Consider the following 20913-nt stretch of genomic DNA (forward strand, 5'->3'; position numbering starts at 1 on the left):
CGTCATTGAAGAACATCAGTGAGGATTGTGCAACGTTATTTGTGTCCATGTGTGAAGTTTGAATTTAAAGATAACCGAGTGAAAGTTCATAAACTGTGACTTGTTTCAACAGCGTTTAGTTTCATGTTGCATCATGTCTGGTTAACAAGCTGAATCTTAGACTGTGGTTCCTACAAGGTCTGTAGCCTTTTACTGTTCACTAAGAGCATGTTTTGGTTTTTATTTTTATTTTATTTTTTGGTTTTTGTTTTTGTTTTTCTAAAGATTTTTATCAGAAGCTAAAGGTCTGGCACTTGTGGGATCAGGACCTAAATTTAAACTAAGACTCCATTGAGGCTAAAGCTAACCCCTAGTCAACAATACCTAAGCCGAAAATAATAATAATAATAATAATAATAATAATAATAATAATAACAATAATAATAATAACACCAACTAACAATAATGATAATAACTTTTTTATTTTAATATTTAGTCAGAAAATACAGTCGTCTTCAGAATGTTGTACATCACCGTCATCTAGTGGCCACAGTACTGCATTACAGAAACATCTTGCTATTCTTGCCTTGTGGTTTACTGTGTGGATTTCACTCGTGTTCTAAAAATCACAGCCTGGTCGGAGACTCGAGTCACAGACTACTGTGTCGTCTCTGATATAGCGTCATCAGCTCACAAAACTTCACACTCTGTGTACCACCTCCACAATTATCACTGTAGGACAGAATTAAACCCATAGAAAAACAGAATTTATTCCTTTTTTTGTCTATTCTTCAACCAAAGACACAACACACGTCAACAGTGGAACTAAACAACAGACACACAAACACACAGCGGTATTCTAAAATTATATGACTCAGCTAGAAGTAATCAAAGCCATACAGTGCCACTAGAGGGCGTTACCACTGGTCCACGTACTATAGTTTTAGAACTTCTGCTCTAAGGCACAACCACTGCTCCACCATGTGACCAGCTGGAACTGAGGCTGTGGAAAAGACAGAGACAAAGACTGGGACTCGGATTACAACCGAAACTCTGCGGGTGTCACTCCCACGTCTGTGAATAAATTCATCCGACCTGGGTGGAGTCAGTATCTACAGTACCTTTGACCAACACCAGATCAACACCAACCACCGGCATTTTGAACACATGCAGTGTTTGCCCAGCAGGGGGCACTGTTTCTTTCCATTTCAAGAGTGGCTTCATAAATCTGATTCTCTATAATCTATTCTCTCTTGTAACCGACAGGGGCAACGTCCATCCATTAGATGAGACTACTGCAGTGGTTCGTTGAAAGTCTGATTGTGTGGCGATGGTTCTTCAGGAGGTTCTCTGACGGGTTTTTGACTGTGGTCACGGTGGTGTTGACCGGAAGAAGTTTCACGAAATTTATTTTGTCCTGATGAAGTTTATATAATTTTATTTTTAATTTTTTAATTTTATAATGTATGGTTTAGTTCAACCAAACATTTTATTGTGATTTTCTGCAGTAACCTATGGTTCTAAGACATGGTTCTGGTTCTGGTTCTGGTGTAATGATTTAGTTGATGACTTATATTCCTTCAGAAAGTTCTAATTTGTGTCATTTGCACAGCTTTGTACCTAGTACTGTTCACCAACATGTACTGGTTGTTCAGAGTGCAGAGGTTCTGTTCTACATGGTTTGGTTCTCATGGAAGTTCTAAAGGTAGAGAATCATGGTTCTCAAACCAACTTCAACCTCTGAGTCTGGAACAAGTCTCTCCTGGTGTCGGTCCAACCAGCTGGAACTGGAACTGGGAACAGATCCAAATGTACTGGTCCAGTCTCTGAGGTCAAAGGTTCTTGGAGAACGTTGGACTGTTGGCCGTGTTTCTTCTCCTCAGCTTTGTGATTTTGCAGCTCCATGGCGCTGACTCAGCAGTTTGAACCCAGATCATCTCATCGACTGTTTCACACCCCCCCCCCCCCTCGCGTCCCCCCACCTCCCCCGAGCCGCAGTGGTTTCCAGAGAGGAGACAAAAATACACACTGAGTGATCAGATAAAGCTGTGCGAGGGCCACGTGGGAGGACAGCGGCAGTGATGGACTGACTGTAAACTCACCCCTGCCTCACCCTCACTGACCACTTCCTCAATTTATCTAGATGTTACAACTGCCTACTCCAAGAGAAAACTGCAGTTTTTAAACAGTTTACGACACCACGCTGGAGTGGAAGCACAAAATATTTCACACATTATACTGTGACGTCACACTCACTGCAAGAAGCAGTGAACGTGTAGTTAACGTGCAGTGAACGCACAGCGGTCTCAGTTCTCTTCTAACACCTAATGGTTTGTTCAGGTCACAGTTGACATAGAGGCAATTCCATCGGTCACCAGGAGAGGGCGTCGCTTCTCCAGCCTGTCGATCACGTTAACATTCACTCCTTGGGTCAATTTACACACACACATTTATACAGGATCCTACAGTGTAATACAGACTACTGCATCTTAATACAGTGTTACTGCAGTTCTACAGTCAAATACCTTAATACTATAGTTCTTCAGTTTTTTAGACAATACCACAGTGTACTGCAGTACTACTAGAGCGCTGCCATCTATGGCAGTTAAAGAGATGAGCTCAGTAAGTACACAGAAGTACAGAAGAGTCTTGAGGTCTTACTGCAGTAATACTACTGTAGTTCTAGATAGTGCTGTAAAACACAGTTCATTGCAATATTTATACTACAGTACAACTGCAGTACGATACAATATAATTCTTCTTCTTCAGAGTAAATGCTCTAATAAAACTGCAGTACTCCAGTCAACAGGCTTCAACATGATCAACAGTACTGCAGTACCAAAGTGGCCCATATCACTACTGCAGTAATACCACAGTAGTACATCAGTGCAGTAGACGGTCCATGTACTGCTCTTTCACATACTGCAGGACTCAGCGGGGAAGTCAACCGCCGACCTCAGCACCAGGCTGCGTCTCTGTGGGTCACTGCTCAGAGGAGGTCGACGGTTCCTCCCCCCTCCTCCCTCGTCCAATCAGAGGGCAGACCAACTGGGTGAAGTGTGGCCGCCGTCCTCATCATCTCCACTGTTGCTCAAGACGCAAATGGCATTTTCTCTGCCTCCATCAACTGACACCCACACACACACACACCCACACACACACACACACCCACACACACACACACACCCACACACACACACACCCACACACACACACACCCACACACACACACACACATACACACACACACACACACATACACACACACACACACACACCCACACACACACACACCCACACACACACACACACACCCACACACACACACACCCACACACACACACACACCCACACACACACACACCCACACACCCCCACCCACTCCGTCTGCCTGTGTCCCTGTGGAGGAACTGTTTCAAAATCTGCTGATGAAGTAAAACTTGTTCTTCTAACTTTCTCTTTGACCCTTTTTGTCTTTCTGTCCTCTGTCTGTCCTCTCCCTGCCACCTTCCTCGTCATCGTGTCCAACATTCTGTGCTTTGTCCTTTGTCCTCACTGTCCGTAGGTGTGCAGTGGACAGACACCGTGGGGGTCGTGGTCTGTCCGTCCCCTTGGTCCAGATGTCTCTCTCTCTCTCGCCAGTCCCTCACCTCTTGGTCTCTTCTCCCTCTGTTGTCCCTCAGTTATTTGTCCTTCGTCTCTCAGTGAGACATTACTGTGCTTGTCTTTGTCCTTGTCTGTCCTTAAAGGTTTTGGTCTGGAACATTACTGCACTCCAAAGGTTTTTTTGACATTGTCTGTCCTTAAAGGTTTTGGTCTGGGACATTACTGCACTCCAAAGGATTTTTTGATACTTCTGTCCTTCTTCACTTCATTTTTGTCTCCAGTTAAATATTTGTTTTATATATATTTCATATTTTTGTTTTTTCCAGGTCAGATTTTCTTTTTTTTTAATTTTATACATTTTTTAATTAATTTTCTTTGTCCCTTTTGTCTTTACTGTGTTTGTCCAACACCTCGGTGAGACACGGGGGGACAGTGGACTCTGACCGTGCTGAGAGAGGCGGAGGTTTCTGGTGTTTGCTCAACACTGCTGTCGGCAAGGACAGGGATTGGAACCGGCAATCCACCGATTACCAGCCTGATCCTTTAACCCCCCCTGGTGGTTAAAGTGGTTCATTAATGAGGTGTCTCTGGGTGTTCTGTTAGTCATCTGTCCACTCTGAGTCTCCCGTCCCGTGTCTGTCCCCTATCCTCTCTCAGTTGTCCCTCTGTCTCCTTTCTGTCCCCTCCCTGTCCCCTGTGTGTCTCCTGTCTGTCCCCTGTGTGTCCCCTGTCTGTCCCCTGTGTTGTGGTCAGGACCGTGGGTCACACAGGTCAGGATCCAGAGTTCAGAAGTCTCGGTTCGTGCTGCTCCAAACTTGACTGCTTGATGTTTGATGGTTTTAGCGCAGACTCCCATGATGCTCTAAATCCTCCCATGATGCTCTAAATCCTCGCTGACACGTTTCCCTCCTCCACCATCAAACTTCTGTTCCTAAAAACTGTTTGGCAGGAGAACGCTGCAGCACAGGCTGCCAGCAGAAACCGAGGAGGGTGAGGGGTGAGGAGGGTGAGGAGGATGAGGAGGGTGAGGAGGGTGAGGTTTCGTTCCTCCTCCTGCTGGTGCCACCATCTGAGCCACCGAGGCCTGGTCCAGAACTATCAGACCTGTGACCTGCATGATGTCATCCTCAAACACCACCTGACCAGGACTGGAGACCAGGACCAGTGGACTGGACCAGGAATCAGGAACCTGAAACAAGAACTTCAACCACAAAACCTGAAAACCAGGACCAGAGATTAGAAGCAGAATCCTAAACCTGGAACCAAAAAAACCCCAAAAAAGACTGAATGACAACCTAGAAAACCTCCCTGGACCATCAACAAAAACCCAGGACTGGATTCTGAAAATTCTGTACCAGGAAACCAAAACTGGGAACTTAAACCAGAAAAAAACAGCCCCCCTCCCTCCTCCCCCGCTCCAGTTTGTTATGTCGAAGGTCAAAGTCACGCCAGGTCAGAGTAACAACAGATTAGATTAGGATGATGTCACGAGTATTTCAAACGTTTCATCATCTGATCACATGACCAGCTGATGAACACGTCGGCACGCTTCGCTTTTGTCATGATGTCACTGAAACCCTGTGATGTAACAGCAGAATATTACCATTTGGAATTGGCCAATTTCTGTGCTAAATCTAAGTAATCATTCAGTTAATTCTTGAATGAATTTTTTTAATGTATTCTGGGTAAAAATATTGTAGCGTTTTTGAATATGTTTTCATCGCCATCAGGTTTTCTCTTAGTAAACGTTGGTTGTTCTGGTTAAACTTTAACAATTGTCCGGCTTTTAGTCGACCATTAGCTCGAGCTTTAGCATCTTTAACTCCTGTCTTGCTAGCTGTTTTTTTATCATTTCTTGCACTTACGCTCAGGTGTGGGTGAGGTAAAGGGGTGAGTGGAGGCTAATGAGTATCCAATGAGGGACATTAATGTCTCACTTCCTGTTTCATATGTGGAGCTCGATGATTGATGAGTCTGGAATAATGTGACATCATCGTGACAGTGGAAGAGCCGTCAGCCAATCAGAGCAGAGCAGCTAACCCTAACCCATGTGTAACAGTCAGTCCATCTGCTTGGCTCACCCACAGTGACCTTAACCTCCATTTTCCTCAGACAGGCGAAGACATGTGGACGTCTCGCGACTATTGTTGCTCAAATGTCCCAGGGTGATCCTTAACTCTGTCTCCTCCTTGTCCTCCTCGTTTGTCTGGACCTCTTCCTCCTCCTCCTCCTCCTCCTGCTGCTGCTGACCCACAAACAGACCACAGCTGCTCAGAAACAAAACAGCCAAAGAACTCACGCCGGCGCTTCATGACCCTGGTACTGTTGAAGGAAAAGACGGAACAATTAGAACAAACCAAGAGAAAAGTATGAATATCTGTTTATTTACAGTGAAACAAACCCAGACCTGAAGACCACCAGGGTTAAAACATTTTTATTTTTAATTTCTGTTTCTGAAATCTGAATTTTGTGACTTTTAAAATATCGGTCCCCAGAAAAAAAGTTTGGGAAACACTGGCCTAAGTGACGTTCAGGTGTTCAAACAGAACGTGGGAAAACTGCGCATTTTGAAATTCTGTTTCTTAGAGCTGATGGTCAAACACGACTCTGCAGTTTTAAATAAATGATGTTTTCTGTAAATACACACCAAAAAAACGTTTAAACCCTGACTCCGACGGTTCCCATAAGCAACAGACACACATGTGATAAAGTACCAGAAGAAGGTGAAGAAAGCACTGCGTGAACTCAGAACTTTTTAACAGCTGCTTTTAACCGAGCTGACCTGTTGACCCACAATGCTTTGCTGTGAGGGCAATGATTACTCAGACAGTAGAGGTCAGCTAATCACAGGTGAGACACGTGGGCGAGACAGAAGCAGGTCAGATTTATCTCTGTGTGCAGAAGGTCTGAGTGTGATAGAGCACGCACACACACACACACACACACACATACACACACACACACACACACACACACACACACACAGTCGGCCGGTCCTTGTTGACTTTAGTTAATGATTCTTAGAATTCCTGCTCCGTTCTGATTTCTTTTTCTCGACTCAGCTCTCACATGATTCAGCAACTTCAGGAAAGTCGACGCAGAAAAATCCTGCAGTGACATCACAGTGACCTCACCACGGTCAACGTGTGATGTCACAGTGACCTCACTGGTTACACTTTCTTCCTCCTTTTCATCATTTGACTCCTCTACTCCTCTCCATCTTCTTCCAGATCATTCTTTTTAATTGTCTGCCCTTCTTCTCTACTTACTTTGCTCACCCATCTTCTCCTCCCCCAACATCCTCCTTCTTTCTCATTTGTTCTTGTTTGTCCTCCTTCCTCCCCCTCCTCACATTTGTCTTTGTCCTCCCTTTTCCATCACTCTACTCCATTCTCTCCATCACCTCCTTTTTCCAGTTCCTCTTATTCATATCGTTCTCCTCCTCTTTCCTCACCCAGTTCCACTGCCTCCCCCTTCCTCCCTCCTCTGTATGTTCTTCCTCTGTTTTCTCCTGCTACACTTCATTCCTTCTTCTCCTTTTTCATCCCCTACTTCCTCTTTTTCCTGCTCTAATTCCCTTTTCATTTCCACTTTCTACTGGTGTATTTTTTCCTCCTCCTCCTCTGCGTCTTTGTCCTCCTATTTCTCGGTTCCTCCCCATGTCATCACCTCCTTCTTCTTCTCCATCACTCTCCAGACACGTCTCCACCGTTAGCCCTGCTCCTCTGCTCCTGCTCCTTCCCCGCTCCTCCTTGCTCCTCACCAACATTCCCTCCTGCTGACTCACGCTGGTGTTGTGAACATCTATCTTGTTTACGACTTGTGAAAGCTGGAATAAATCAGCATCGTTGCCAGTGACGTTTCTTTCGCTCTAATTCATCCTGACAGTCGTTCCCTGAACCTGTCAATCATTCGCCGCTGATTGTTCGCAGACATCTGGAGGAGTCACAGCTGCACCTCCTCCTCCTCCTCCTCTTCCAGGTCCATCATTTTTGCCCGTCCTCAGCTGATCTTTTCTCCTTCTCAGCCTCGGGTTGACGTTACACCCACGAGTTAGTGAGTTTTGACGTGGACGGAGAGGACGCCGTGTCTCTGACGACAGAGACAAGTGAAGACTTCACTGTTACGTCCCTGATCTAGAAGTGAGCCTCCATTCGGGGCAGTGGTGGTTTGGTGGTTAAGGAAGTGGACTTTGGTCCGGAAGGTTTCAGGTTCGAGTCCACCAGCTGCCAAGCCACCACTGAGGTGATATGAATATGGCACCATCCCCACACACTGCTCCCCGGGTGCTTATGCTGCCCCCTGCTGACTGTGGTGAGGGGTTAAATGCAGAGGTCACATTTGGTTGTGTTCAGTGGTGAGCTGTGTCACAATGACAAGGAGTTCACTTTGACTTCAGCTCCATCCAGGTCTACACCATCACACTGACATGGGGAGAGGAGGGCAGAGGTCAACAGGGCAGAGGTCAACAGGCAAAGCCTTGAACTCATGACAGTATATTCTACTACTACAGTACATGAGAGGACAGAGGGAATACTTATAAGTACCATGATACATTTTCACAATGAAGGTATAGAGTTTTAAAAAACAAAGGCGACGCGGACGGACGGACGGTTGGATGGATGGATGGATGGATGGATGGATGGATGGACGGATGGAGGCTACATAGATGGACTGATACATAAACAGATTCTTCAACCTTCAACCATAGAAGTGAACGTACAGCAGCGGCAGCAGCGACATCGACGTGACGAGTCTAAACAATCGTTTGTGATTAATTGTTATTTATCAGCTGACGCTGAAGAGACACCATGTTCACAGAGAGAGGAACTCTCCAGCTCCAGTTCTCCGTTCCTTCTCGTTCTGCAGAACAGTGTGTGCGTGTGCATATGCGTGCGTGTGTGCGCTCTTTAACATGCAGCATTAGAAGCAGAACTTTTTCCAGATGTGTGTGTGTGTGTGTGTGTGCTGGAGAAATAGAACATGTTTTCCAGATGTGTGTGTGTGAAGCTTCTGCCAGATTCTCTGAGGAGGTAGATTTTAACAACGAGGTCATCGCTCATTTTTATGTGTTTTATGCTCACTTTATTTCACACACTCATACACACACACATATAAATACACACACACACACATTAATATTCAGCTCGCTCTCCTGGACAGAAACACCTTCACACGCTCTCCAGCCTGACCTCCCCTCCCACAGGTACCAGAGGGGGAGCTGTTGTTATTGTCACATGATGCCAGCAACCAATCAAATCCAGCGGTCAGGGATTTCCTGCTCCAGTAAGCAGCTTACAGTCATCAATTAGGCAAAAAATAGCACAAAGTTTATTTAACGTCAGCTGCCTCAGTTCCCTAATTTGTGAGACTGATACCTCATGCATCAGCCCTGTAGGTGGCAGTAATACATCTAAAATGCATTTTCTAGCTGTAAAAAATATGGAAATGGTTGGACCACTGATGGATGAAAAGACACCAGCGCTAACGTTAGCTACAACAGTCCTGGGACAGACACCAGGGCTAACGTTAGCCACAACAGTCCTGGTACAGACACCAGGGCTAACGGTAGCTCCAACAGTCCCTGTACAGAGACCAGCGCTAACGTTAGCTACAACAGTCCACAGTCACAGCCTGCCCACAATAGAGCAGTTTGGAAGCGAAAACTTTAAAAACGTACTGCAAATTTCCTCTTTACTTTATAACACAACAACATAGTAATGCACTTTCAGTGACATAAAATAACCACTAGAGGCAACAGTTGACCAACTGCTCCAGTGTTCCTTCCCTCAACTCCTTACTTATCTATGGACTTTGGTGTGAGAACTTGAATGTGGAAAAGTTATAAAAAAAAACCAACAACATGAAAAGTGTCAAACACGTCTGAAATGCTCTACTTTTTATTTTTTTTAGAATCAGTTATCAAAAAGCCAAGTGAGAAACACACACATTAACTTCCATGCTGTTAAGAATAAAAACGAGGATAAACAAAACACGTGTGTTACCCCCTCCCCTTCCCTGCACCCCCATCAGAAATCCTGAGAAAAAGGTGAGCACAGATCAGAACAGTCAAGAAGTGATGAGAAAAATCCTGACGACATTTAGAAAATGTTTGGAAAAATATGAAGAGGAGATCTGGGAAAACGTCAAACGTCAAAGAGTATTTTCATCAATGTTGGAAAATAGGGAGATGACAAAAGGGGAGAGAGAACGTTGAACTAGAATAGAGGGAAGACCAAGAGGAGGTTGATGAACACGGAGAACATGGAACGTTAAAAAAGGGTCATGAAGAACGATGGATTGAACTGGAATATGGGAAAACGTCAGGAATGCTGAGGGAACAACAACGGACTGCGAGGGGAAGACCAGAATATGAAGGTGAAGACAAAATAAACGCTGTGGTTAGGGCAGCAGGATCAGACATGGCGGCTGCGAAAAGTTTGGAGACAAATCCTGTTACATGTTCCACACCCACGCTAAGCTTCATAATTATAACGTCTGTTGACAACGGGCCTGGGCCACGCCCACTCGTGACAGGCGGGCAGAGGTGGAGGCTTGTCCGGATCCGTCCGCTGCTCATTAGCAGACGCTAACGATCCGGCCCCAGTTTAAACCTGGATTCAATTAAATCTGCGGCTGGAGGTGTCTGACGCCGCCCACGACCTCAAACGCTAAACACACACACAGACACAAACACACACTCCTGTCTGGGGCAGGAGCTCTTCCCACCATTTCAGGTCACAGCCTGAGTTTTGAGTCATCGACGGATGATGTTGACGCAGAGACACGAGGACATTGAAAACAAAAAAAACCCCACTGATCAGGAACAATCAATAACAATAAGTCTTTGTTTACAAAGTTTCACAGCTGATCGTCAACACGTCCTCATCAGTCCATTCACTGGTGACAAATTAGTGGAAGGATGTGGCCTTGAAAAACCTGGAATTTCAAGGCTATTTATAAACTCAGCTGAATGACAGCATGCGTGTGTGTGTGTGTTTAGGTACGACATGCCTGTTAAAGTAACATTCCACCGGTTTGTTCTAAGTATGAAGATGAGAGTGGAAGTGATGTTAAATAAAGTTTTAATGACAACGTCACTTGTCAATCATTTCGACAGGTAGCTGTTGCACAGGAAGTCACATCCGACTGCTGGTCCGCCGACGTCTCGGAGTTCACAGAGTTCACGTCTGCTCACAGACAAACAGATCCATCACTACATGGTCTGTTTTCAAAATTCTACAAAAGTCCGTTTAGTGAGAATTACCAGAGGCCAATAAATTATTAAGAATATTCACCCATTAGTTTGCTTTTTTGAATAGTTAAAAAAAATCCCAATCGTCTTTTTTTTTCAGTTCTGGGAAATAAAATCTGTTTCAGGTTTTCCAGCAGGGGGTGCCAAACATGAAAGACTTCATTATAAAACAAAGAGAAGTTGCAAAGAAGACAAGTTCGTGTTCCTAAAGTCTCTCCGCAATCGCCCTCATTGGCCATTGGTGGAGGCGTTATTGTTGGCAGGACTGGCGCCATCGACGCCGACCTGTGGCGGTGGGACGTTGTCGGCCAAGTTGTGGGCGTGTTCCAGGAACAGGTCTTTCAGCACACTTAGCTCCTTGCTCAGCAGCTTAATCTTGGCCTCTAGACGCTCGTTCTCCTCTTTCAGCTCATTGACCCGCTGCTGCGTGTCCATTGCCTTCTGCTTGCTGCGCATGCGACTCTTCTTCACCGCTAGGTTGTTGCGCTCACGGCGCTGGCGGTACTCATCGCTGTCTTTGTCTGCTGATGGCTTCTTCATCTTGCTGGGTGGAAGGGCCTTGCCACCTGCAGACGAGGGGTTGGCAGGAATGAGCTGTGGAACCTGCTGCAGAGACGATACGGAGGAGGAGACAGTAGAGGAGGAGGCGTGGCCTTGACTCTGGATTACGCTCACGCCTTTGTGGTCAGTTGTGGTGATTTTCGGCTGTGCCGGCCGGCTCATTTGGCTGTGTTGCCTTCAGGTGTAACTATCTGACCAGAGCAGTCTTGGGTCAAGAAAGTAAGGGATGTGGACAACAGAGCCGTGTGCTGGGCGGGACCTGGAGATACAGAGGACGGAAACATGACCAGGGTTAGATCAGTGTGGCTCCATCCTCTACCAGTTTACAACCGGTGACAGTGCACTCAGTGGTTATTAAAAACCGATACACTTCCTACTTTGGAAACTATTTTGTTTTCGTTTCTAAGTTGACATCTTTCAGGTCTATCTTCCTTCGTGCATTTTCACTCACAAGAATCATGTCAACGAATGTGTTGGGCAACCTTTGAAACACATCTACATGTTACGTGCACACAACTGTAAGAAACACTGATCCATTCTCTAATAAGATGTGTTGTGTAAAATGATCCAATTTGACTTAATGGGACTGAAAACTATAATATATTTATTGCATAAAATTATTCTTTGCTCATCAAAGCATGAAAGGCAGAATTACATACTCTTCTGCTATCTGTATCTGTTGTTACTGGTGTTTATGGAAAAAAAAAACAACAACAACAAAACAGCGACAGCCACACTGATCATGCTTTACTACAATTACTACACGTGGTTTATATGCTGAATGCAGCCTCGTGCACGCGCACACAAACGCACGCCTTTCAAAATTGTATTTTGACAGCACGGCTATGATTGGACGGCTCGTTGCGAGGCAGCAGCAGCGCAGAAGCAGTCAGCTGTGCGCAGAGAAAATGGCTCCGGGTGAAACTGTTGTTGCCTGCTGTTGCATCATCACGAGAGGGAGGGTGAGACAGAGAAAGCAGGGGAACTCCACACACACCTGAGCCTGCAAACGTGACCCCACATCGGGTCAACGACTTAACAACTACACGCTACACCCGTAGAACCCCGGACCAGCCTGTTAAGTCCAATACTGGCGACATTTGAACCAGTTTGAATTCAGGTGGCGAAAACGCAACGCTGACAAATAAATGAGAACCTGGACCATAATCCTAGTCAGAATCACAGCGATCTTCACAGCCTACATACAAACCAGACCCTGAACTCTACCAAGAATCTTTTTCGCGGTCGCCCCTCTCTTTTTTTTGGCTAACAGATTGATAGCTTCAAATGCTAACGCCGCTTCTAACCGTTTTCCGTTCAAATACCCCCATGTTTAACCGCTCCGAGGACATGTTACCTTAAGCGGACACCCGAGGAACTCGTCGCTTGTCCGGGGTTGACGTAGTCCAAAATTACTACAGGACTTTCGGTTCCGTGTTCGATCTCTGGTTCTGTTGTTTAGACACGGACACACGACAAGAAGATTGCGAAATCTCTTTTCCATGTACGGAAATGTCTGCGTTCAGCGAATAACAGGCGGCAGGGCCGTGACGGCGGGACGTGTAACCAATCATTTGCGAGCTTTTCCGAGAGTGATGCAATGCTGCCTGTGATTGACAGATGAACTGACCAATCACAGTGGGCTGTTGGTTTTGTTTATGTAACGTTTGATTCGGTGGAATGTGTGCATAACCAGAGTGACATCATCGATGAATTAAATGGTAAAAAAAAAGTAAAATAAAAAACAACAATAAAACATTAAATATAATCTTAATTCAGGAAAAGTTTACATCTTAAACGGGTTAAAAAATCGTATAAAATATGAAATTCATAGACACCAGGGCCTCGTTAAACAAACAAGGTTTTGTGACTTTTTTTATTATCCTGAAATGATTAAAATACTCAGTGCTTCTCCATTAATCATTTTTCCCTTATTTATAAATTATTCATCTGTAACCACACAAACACAGTTCCAGGGTTAAGTAAAATCTGACGTGTTTATCTGTCAGGTATTTTAGTGATAATTCTTTGTAAAATTGAACTTTACTGTGTCCTTTTTACAAGAGTAATATTTAGCCAAATTTTATGTAATAAAACTCTGACAGTTACTGCATGTCTGACTGTCCACCTCTGATCTTAGTTATACTAAGAAAACCAAACAAAAACTTGAAATACTTTTAACACCCTTTAAACATTTCTGACACTGATGGGTTTTTAGTTGCCTGAGTACAGGTGCGACATAAAACCAATGTTGTTTGAAATGAATTCATATAACTGATTTGTAAATTATCCATCCATCCATCCATCCATTTCCATCCGCTTATCCGTTACCGGGTCGCGGGGGCAGCAGTCACCACCAAAATCACACTGCACCGTACCAACCCCCAAACCTTCCTGCAGGTGGTGAGTCCACTGGAAGGGATTTGTAAATTAATTCACTGCAAAAACAAATGAGTCATTTTTGCCTGGATGCAAATTTTCAATACATTCCTTTAACAGTTGAGAATAAAAAACATAATTTACCTGTGTGCCAATTTTTGAAAATGTTAATATATATTTTTTGTCTGATTAATTATCATAAAAGGCTCGTAATGTACAGTATAAAAGCAACATATTATTATTTCACATTTTCATTTAAAGTTGCCTCCGGCGGTACATTTGTGTCAGAAAGACTTTATTCAGATTTTCTTCAGTGATAATAGAAAATGGCCACACGAGGCATCATTTAACCAGAAGTTCATCTGTCCCTGAATGAAACTAGTTTATTCTTTGCATGGAACATTGCATGAGAGAGAGAAAGATATAGAGGGGAGTTAATTCCCTGTTTGAAAATGCTAATTAGCACATGCAGTAACAATTATAAGTATAGTGTTGATTTTATTAGCTGCATTGTTCTCGAGTGGCTAACATTTGTATCCAGTCATATTTTTATGTCAACTTGTTTCTCACATGCGTGCTAACAGAATGGGGCTGACGCAGCCCAGTCAGCAGGGACTAAATATTTATGGCTTCATCCTGCTGTGATAAAAAACTTTCTTTTATTTTTAGTTCTTTTCATAAAGACCCAGAGGCGAGGTTTTACGAGGAGTTTTACTTTTGTAAATGACCAAAGGAGCAGAGCAGCAGCAGTTCTCAAATAGAATCCTTACTTTTCCCCCTGGACATATGTGGAGGACACTGGTTCGTGAAGCTTTCACACTGCATTCTCTCTCTGAATGTAGTATCTCCAGAGCTCAGACAGTACCACTAGAGCAGGAGTGTCAAACTCATTTATACTGGGGGGAGGGCACATCAGTAATAAAGTTCCTCTGGGAGAGCTGGTTGTAAATAAAGTCCATGACATATTAATAAATGTTTCTGTATTTCATTATTATTTATTCAAGCTACAAAAACTATCAATTTCTCTGTGTAATAAAAATCATTTTAATAGATCAGGTTCAGAAACTCAGCAGCATGGACTTCATTATAAGGCAATCAAATGCTCTTTAACCGCCCACGGGCCACACAAATTGACTTGGCGGGCCGCATTTGGCCTGCGGGCCTTGAGTTTGAGTTTTGAGAACTGCTGGTTTAGAGCATGAGTGATTCATAAGAACATAGTTTACGATTTCACAACGTTGCCAGGGAAAACCTTTGTGTTTATTACATTTGATCTTTTTGGTTCTGTTCAAATCCCGCATCGTTTCATCAAATCTCAGTTGGTTTTTAACACGAATGAATACATTTTAATATGTTTTAATATATTCTTGAAGACTTCACTTGATTTAATGTGTTATAATTAGTTTGGTCAGGTTGTAAACAGAGTTGTCAGAGGGTGTAATTATCACATTATTCTGATTTACTGTCAAATCCCGTGTGTGTGTATGTGTGTGTGTGTGTGTGTGTGTGTGACTGCGTGTGTGTGCCCGCCTCCTCCGCCCCACTATATAAGCTCACTTTTGAAAGTTCACACTTTTATTGAGCTGCAAGAATCACAGCTCTTTCATCCTCTCTCTCGCTCCTTCTCTCTCTCTCCGTGTGTTTGTGTCTGTGTCTCTCACCCTTATTCTTGGACCTCCGACTCTCTCCCTCTCTCTCGGCCCCGGTCTCTGTCCACCCTGGATTCCCGCAGCTCCTCGCCATGTGTGTCCGGCTTTAGATTGTCCATGGAGATGTCTAACCTGTACGAGGTTGCCCCCCGGCCTCTGCCCCACAGTCAGCAGCCTCCCTCTGGCTACAGAGACGCAGCTGAGCTCGGTGGTGACATCGGAGACAACGAGACCTCCATCGACCTGAGTGCGTACATCGACCCGGCGTCCTTTAACGACGACTTCTTGGCGGATTTGTTTCACCACAACTCCCGGCAGGAGAAGCTGAAGCTCATGAGCGGAGACTTTGACCCGGTCCAGTGCGGCGGTGGCGGGGGTCCTGGCCCGCACCAACACCACCAGCAGCACCAGCAGCAGCACCAGCAGCAGCACCAGCAACACCAACAGCACCTAATGTGCGGCTACATGGACTCCAAACTGGAGCCGCTGTACGAGCACAGTCCGCAGCGCCTGCGCCCTGTGGCCATTAAGCAGGAGCCGCGGGACGAAGAGGACCTGGGAGCGGGAATGCCACCGTCCTACCTGCACCACCCGCCACACTACTCCCAGCAGCCGCAGCTGCCGCACCTCCAGTACCAGATTGCGCACTGCGCGCAAACCACCATGCACCTGCAGTCCGGTCACCCGACTCCTCCGCCGACCCCGGTGCCCAGTCCGCACCAGCACCAGCACCAACACCAGCATCCGCACCAACTCCCTCAGCAGGGGGGGCTGAAGCTGCTGGAGTCGCGCGGCGGAGGGAAATCCAAGAAGCACGTCGACAAAAGCAGCGTCGAGTACCGACTGAGACGAGAGCGCAACAACGTGGCCGTGCGTAAAAGCCGAGACAAGGCCAAGCTGCGCAACCTGGAGACCCAACAGAAGGTGGTGGAGCTGAGCACAGACAACGACAAGCTGAGGAGGAGAGTGGAGCAGCTGAGCCGAGAACTGGACACGCTGCGTGGGATCTTCAGACAGATCCAGCCCGAAGACTCCTACAAACACATCAGCAGCTGAGGGACCGGGTCGGACCAGGATCCTGGACATTGACTGAAACTGGATCTGGACCAATGCTGGATCAGATATTAAAGCCGTCTCTTGCCTGTGCCTGTTTTTTTTCTTTTCTGGCAGATGATTGGAGCTGAGACGGACTGAGGCAAAAACTGTAGTTTTCTAAGGACCAGGAAAATCACCAGGAAAAAGCAGAAAACTTTGAAAACTGACCTTGAGGCAGAGGAAAGTTCTAATGAGATCACGTGATGGTCTGACACCAGCAGGTGAGGACAGAGTTGAGGGAGTTCAGGAACCAGAACCTTCCACCACTAACATACACACTTATGGAGCAGCTAGATGTTTTTGTCAGTTGGTTGATCAACGGCCTCTGGTAAACCCTGTGGATACTGAAGACTGTCAGATGACTTAAAGTTAAATACATGCAAAAAAAAAGTGTGTTTTTTTTTTGACTTAAAGTTAAATACATGCAAAAAAAGCGTGTTTTTTTGGGGGGAAAAACTTAAATACAACCAGATTCAGTTAAAGGTGCTGACAAAGCAGGAAGAACAAAAACTCTGTTCAGTTTTATTCTCTACCAAAACAGCTTCTAAAATGGTAAGCTCTGTTTGAATATCATAAACGTGTAAACATTTCCATATAACGTGCCTCGCAGGGGTTTGTCTGAATTATTATTATTATTATTTTTGACTTGCAAAGAAAACTGTGAAAGCTGGAACCTACGCTGCACACACTGCCTGGTATTATCCAGTGAAACCCTGCATCTCCAAAAGTACCACGACAATAAGAGAGACTTAATAAACGATTCAGTTCTAAAGTGCTTTAAAACATTCCAAGTGTTTTTTTTTAATGTTTATTGTTTTCCAAAAATGTTCAAATATCTCACGATGGTTGAATGTTTCTTCCAAACCTTTGTGACTCGATGTGACCAGCAGCTAGTACCGCACGCCGTCGCAGTTACACGTGTGACGTGCGCGAGGGTACGAAAAACAAAAATCCTGTTTATGTCTATGCAGCGACTCAGAGTGCCTTCTGACCTCTGAACCCAGGACCAAGGAAACTTTGTCATTTCTGTCAACAAACCAATATTTGTCAATGTATCAATTGTAAAGTAAACATTTCCTCATATGTAAATCTATATAAGAATAAAGTATATAAAAATCTGAATATGTAAATAATAAAAAAAACGTTTTATTACTTTGTTCCATAGTCTCCTCTGAAAAGGTATAATTTACTACATCATTTTTCATGTGAGTCATATCATTTTACCTCTGACCTGTAGGTGGTGTTTCTGTCAAAGTTTCATCTCTGTTTACATTAGAAAAATCCCAAGGTGCACCACCAGACAATAATATGGAATGAAATATAATGATCTTCTAGATCCAGTTAGCCTAGTAGTTAGTTGAACACAACGCTGATGTACTCACAGGAATTGAAGAAAGACACACATGGAGATCGTCTTCAACAGCTCTGAAAACAGACACATTATTTGCAGTAAATAATTATGTTTTCAGACCAATTAAATGAAGATAGATAATTTGCATAAACACAATCATAATGAGCAATGAAAAAAAAACAAGGAGTAGAAAGAAACATTTTGAGGACAGGGGCATTCATCATCTGGAACTACAGGATTAATTACCTTTCTGTACAGACTTTCATGGTGAAAATGTTCCCTGAGATTCGGGCCATCATCTGGAACTACAGGATTAATTACTTTAATTACTTTTGCCACTCTGTACAGACTTTCATGGTGAAAATGACTACACTTACAGACTACAGTAACAGTAAGTTCTGTAGAAGCTACAGTTTCACCAGTAATCTTAAAAAGTCCTTTGTACTAAACCTTCAGACTGGGCCTTTAATCCTTCGGACTGAGATTAAAATACCTTAAAAGACCTTCGAACACTTCTAAAGACAATGAATGAAACTTTAGTTTCCAGCTCTCAGATTGCCAATCCCAGTCTGAAGTACAAAGATCTGTCGTATTTGTACAAAGTATCACCTGGTTCAGTGTGTAGAACACGACGACTATAATCCAGGTTTCTGTCTGTGCATTTTATAAATCTGCGGTTTTGTTGACCATCGTTGAGTTCATGGGCCACACGGTGGAACAGTGCTTAGTGCCGCAGCCTTACAGCAAAAAACAAATACTGGTTCAGTACGGAGATCTCCTGTGATCCCAGCGAGTGTGTGTGTGTGTGTGTGTGAGGATCAGGTCAGCTGTTCACGCTACACTGACCCCACCGTGGGTCCATGAACACCGGGATTGGATTGAGTTTGACTGTAAAAAGACGAGCGGATAAATGTCCCACAGATCGATAACCGTCTGTGTGATCGTCTTCTTCTGGCTCCTGAACAAACATTCCTTCGTGTAAATGTCGTCCAGAGCTTGAAGCCAACGAGACTCCGCCCATGCTGCTGCTCTGACAGCTGTTAAAAGGAAACATGTGATGTTCACATTCAGTCATCCACAGCTGGGACTGCAGGAGTCCGCCAACCGATCAGGGGTCAGGAAATGACATGAGGAGACCAAGACAGAAGGAAGACGAGATACTGTCAAACTCAACGACCACTGTATTTGTACAGGTACAGAAGTCAGGACTCAAACCAGCAACCTCCAGACAACTCCCAGTGAATGAATAAAACTCCTCTCCTCATGTCCTTCTGATTTCCTTTCCTTTTTTTACCATTTTTTAAGAGGCTGGTGTTGGGTGTCATTTTTATGAACAGATTTTAAAGTTCAATAAATCAAAGTGTATTTTATAAATTTGAGCAATTTTAAAAATATAAATGACCTTTCTGGGAATGTTTATTTTCCTGTTTTTCCTCCTCTCTCTGTTCAGGTTTACAGCTCTTACAGTTTCGCCTTGTGTCACCACCCCCGCCTGCACATTGTTTCTGCCATAGAACATGTATAAAAAGTGGAGAGAGCTGCCCATGTTGCAGGCAAAGCCAGTGGAGAGAGCTGCCCATGTTGCAGGCTACCAAAGCTGGAGTCAAACTCCTTGTATGTGTTCAAACTTGGTCAATAAAACTGATTCTGATTCTGAGGTGTTTTTGTATTCTTTACGTTCATCCGTCGACCTCTCACACAGACTGGGATTGTCAGGAAAAGAAGAAAAAAAAACCCACATCTTCGTCCACAAGGTTGTGACTTGGTGTCAGAGATGATCACAGTCCTCTGATGAAGAAGAGAACAGAGCGAAACATGGAGAGAAAAAGTCGATTAACCAACGACAGTCGGTTCCACAGCGTAGTGGTTAGCGGTTTAGTCCAGTCCTGGTCCTCAACAGTATCAATCAGTCTACAGTCCTGAACAATCCATCTGACTGTTGTGTCAATCAGACTGTCGTAGACCGACTGTCCTGATCTCAGTCAGGGTGCTCTGGCACAAACCGGGGCCGCTGACCAGAGGTTGAAGCTTCAACAAACACATACTGGGGGTTGATGATGGGATTTGATCAACATTTTTGAATATGTTTGACATGGAATTTTTGTATGTACGACCCACGTCATTCTGTCCAAAATTGAACAACAAACCCGTGGTTTATGGGGTGCAGCCCATAGAATGGGTCAGACCCACTGTGTTCAAACCTGCTCGTATCACAGTGAATGTTACCGAAGGTTCAGTTGCAGTGACTGTTTCTCACTGAGACAACATTTCTTGGCAGTTTCTGCTTTTATATTTAAAAAAAAAAGAAAGACATCTGTCACCGCCACATTAAGTACGCAGGGTCAAAGGTCAGCAAAGGAAGACCGTGTTCAGGGGTTAGAAGTTTAATGACTGAACTTGTTTAATTTCTTACCCGGGAGTGCTGACATTTTTGTTGTCCGTGTTTTCTTTGGCGTCGTGGCTTCTGCAGTAAATCAACCTGGAGCTGCTGCGTTTTCTCGCAGCGTTTGGTGACCGTCCAGAATAAACTGTGTGTGAGCGGCTGAATAAATGACTGAATCTGATATTTGGCTGTTAATAACTCACAGCAGCCACTCTGCACGGCTTTCTGGTGCTCCTGTGAGGAGAGAAAACAGCCAGAGCAGGAGAGAAAGTGTGGGAAGAACTGCTGGAGATTTTTTAAGTTGTTCACTGAATGCGTCACGGTGCCTTCAGGTTCACTTTTTTTTCATAATCCTTTGTTCTCATGATTTATTCCTCCTTTATTTATCATTAGTTTCATGTAAGAACTGCTCTGTGGTCTGACCTGTGTTACAGCCCAGTCAGCTCATGACATCACAGACAGGTATGACATCACCAGTCAGCGCTCCCATCTCTGTTGTTGCCAGAAAAGAAGCAAAGTGACAGGGTCGCGTAGCTCTGCACATTCGAGGACGCCTGTGTCATTGGTCGTGGGGTTCCCAACATGCACTGGGGCAGAGGCAGAGGAGGGAGAACCTCGTTCAAGTCAGTTTAGGAACATCCACTGGCATGGAGCC

The 20913-nt window shown here is 44.6% G+C and overlaps 2 protein-coding genes and 1 long non-coding RNA gene across 3 annotated transcripts; 1 reads left to right on the plus strand and 2 right to left on the minus strand.

Annotated features, from left to right (window-relative positions):
* Positions 1–10407: 10407 nt before the first annotated feature.
* On the minus strand, positions 10408–12922 carry cebpg (CCAAT enhancer binding protein gamma). Its single transcript, XM_008310316.3, has 2 exons — positions 12759–12922; positions 10408–11660 (listed from the first exon to the last, which is right to left on the minus strand). Exon 2 carries the CDS (start codon positions 11561–11563, stop codon positions 11069–11071), a length of 495 nt encoding a protein of 164 aa, XP_008308538.1. The 5' UTR covers positions 11564–11660; positions 12759–12922; the 3' UTR covers positions 10408–11068.
* Positions 12923–15350: 2428 nt separating this feature from the next.
* On the plus strand, positions 15351–16796 carry cebpa (CCAAT enhancer binding protein alpha). Its single transcript, XM_017032649.2, has one exon. The coding sequence runs from the start codon at positions 15547–15549 to the stop codon at positions 16483–16485; it is 939 nt and encodes a 312-aa protein (XP_016888138.1). The 5' UTR covers positions 15351–15546; the 3' UTR covers positions 16486–16796.
* Positions 16797–17361: 565 nt separating this feature from the next.
* Positions 17362–19430, minus strand: LOC112487036 (uncharacterized). The gene is made up of 2 exons (XR_003049743.1): positions 18197–19430; positions 17362–18121 (listed from the first exon to the last, which is right to left on the minus strand). It is a non-coding gene; the product is annotated as an uncharacterized LOC112487036 (long non-coding RNA).
* Positions 19431–20913: the final 1483 nt, after the last annotated feature.

This window comes from Cynoglossus semilaevis, chromosome 5 (assembly GCF_000523025.1).
Source record: "Cynoglossus semilaevis isolate Cse_v1.0 chromosome 5, Cse_v1.0, whole genome shotgun sequence".
Classification (NCBI taxonomy): Eukaryota; Metazoa; Chordata; class Actinopteri; order Pleuronectiformes; family Cynoglossidae; genus Cynoglossus; species Cynoglossus semilaevis.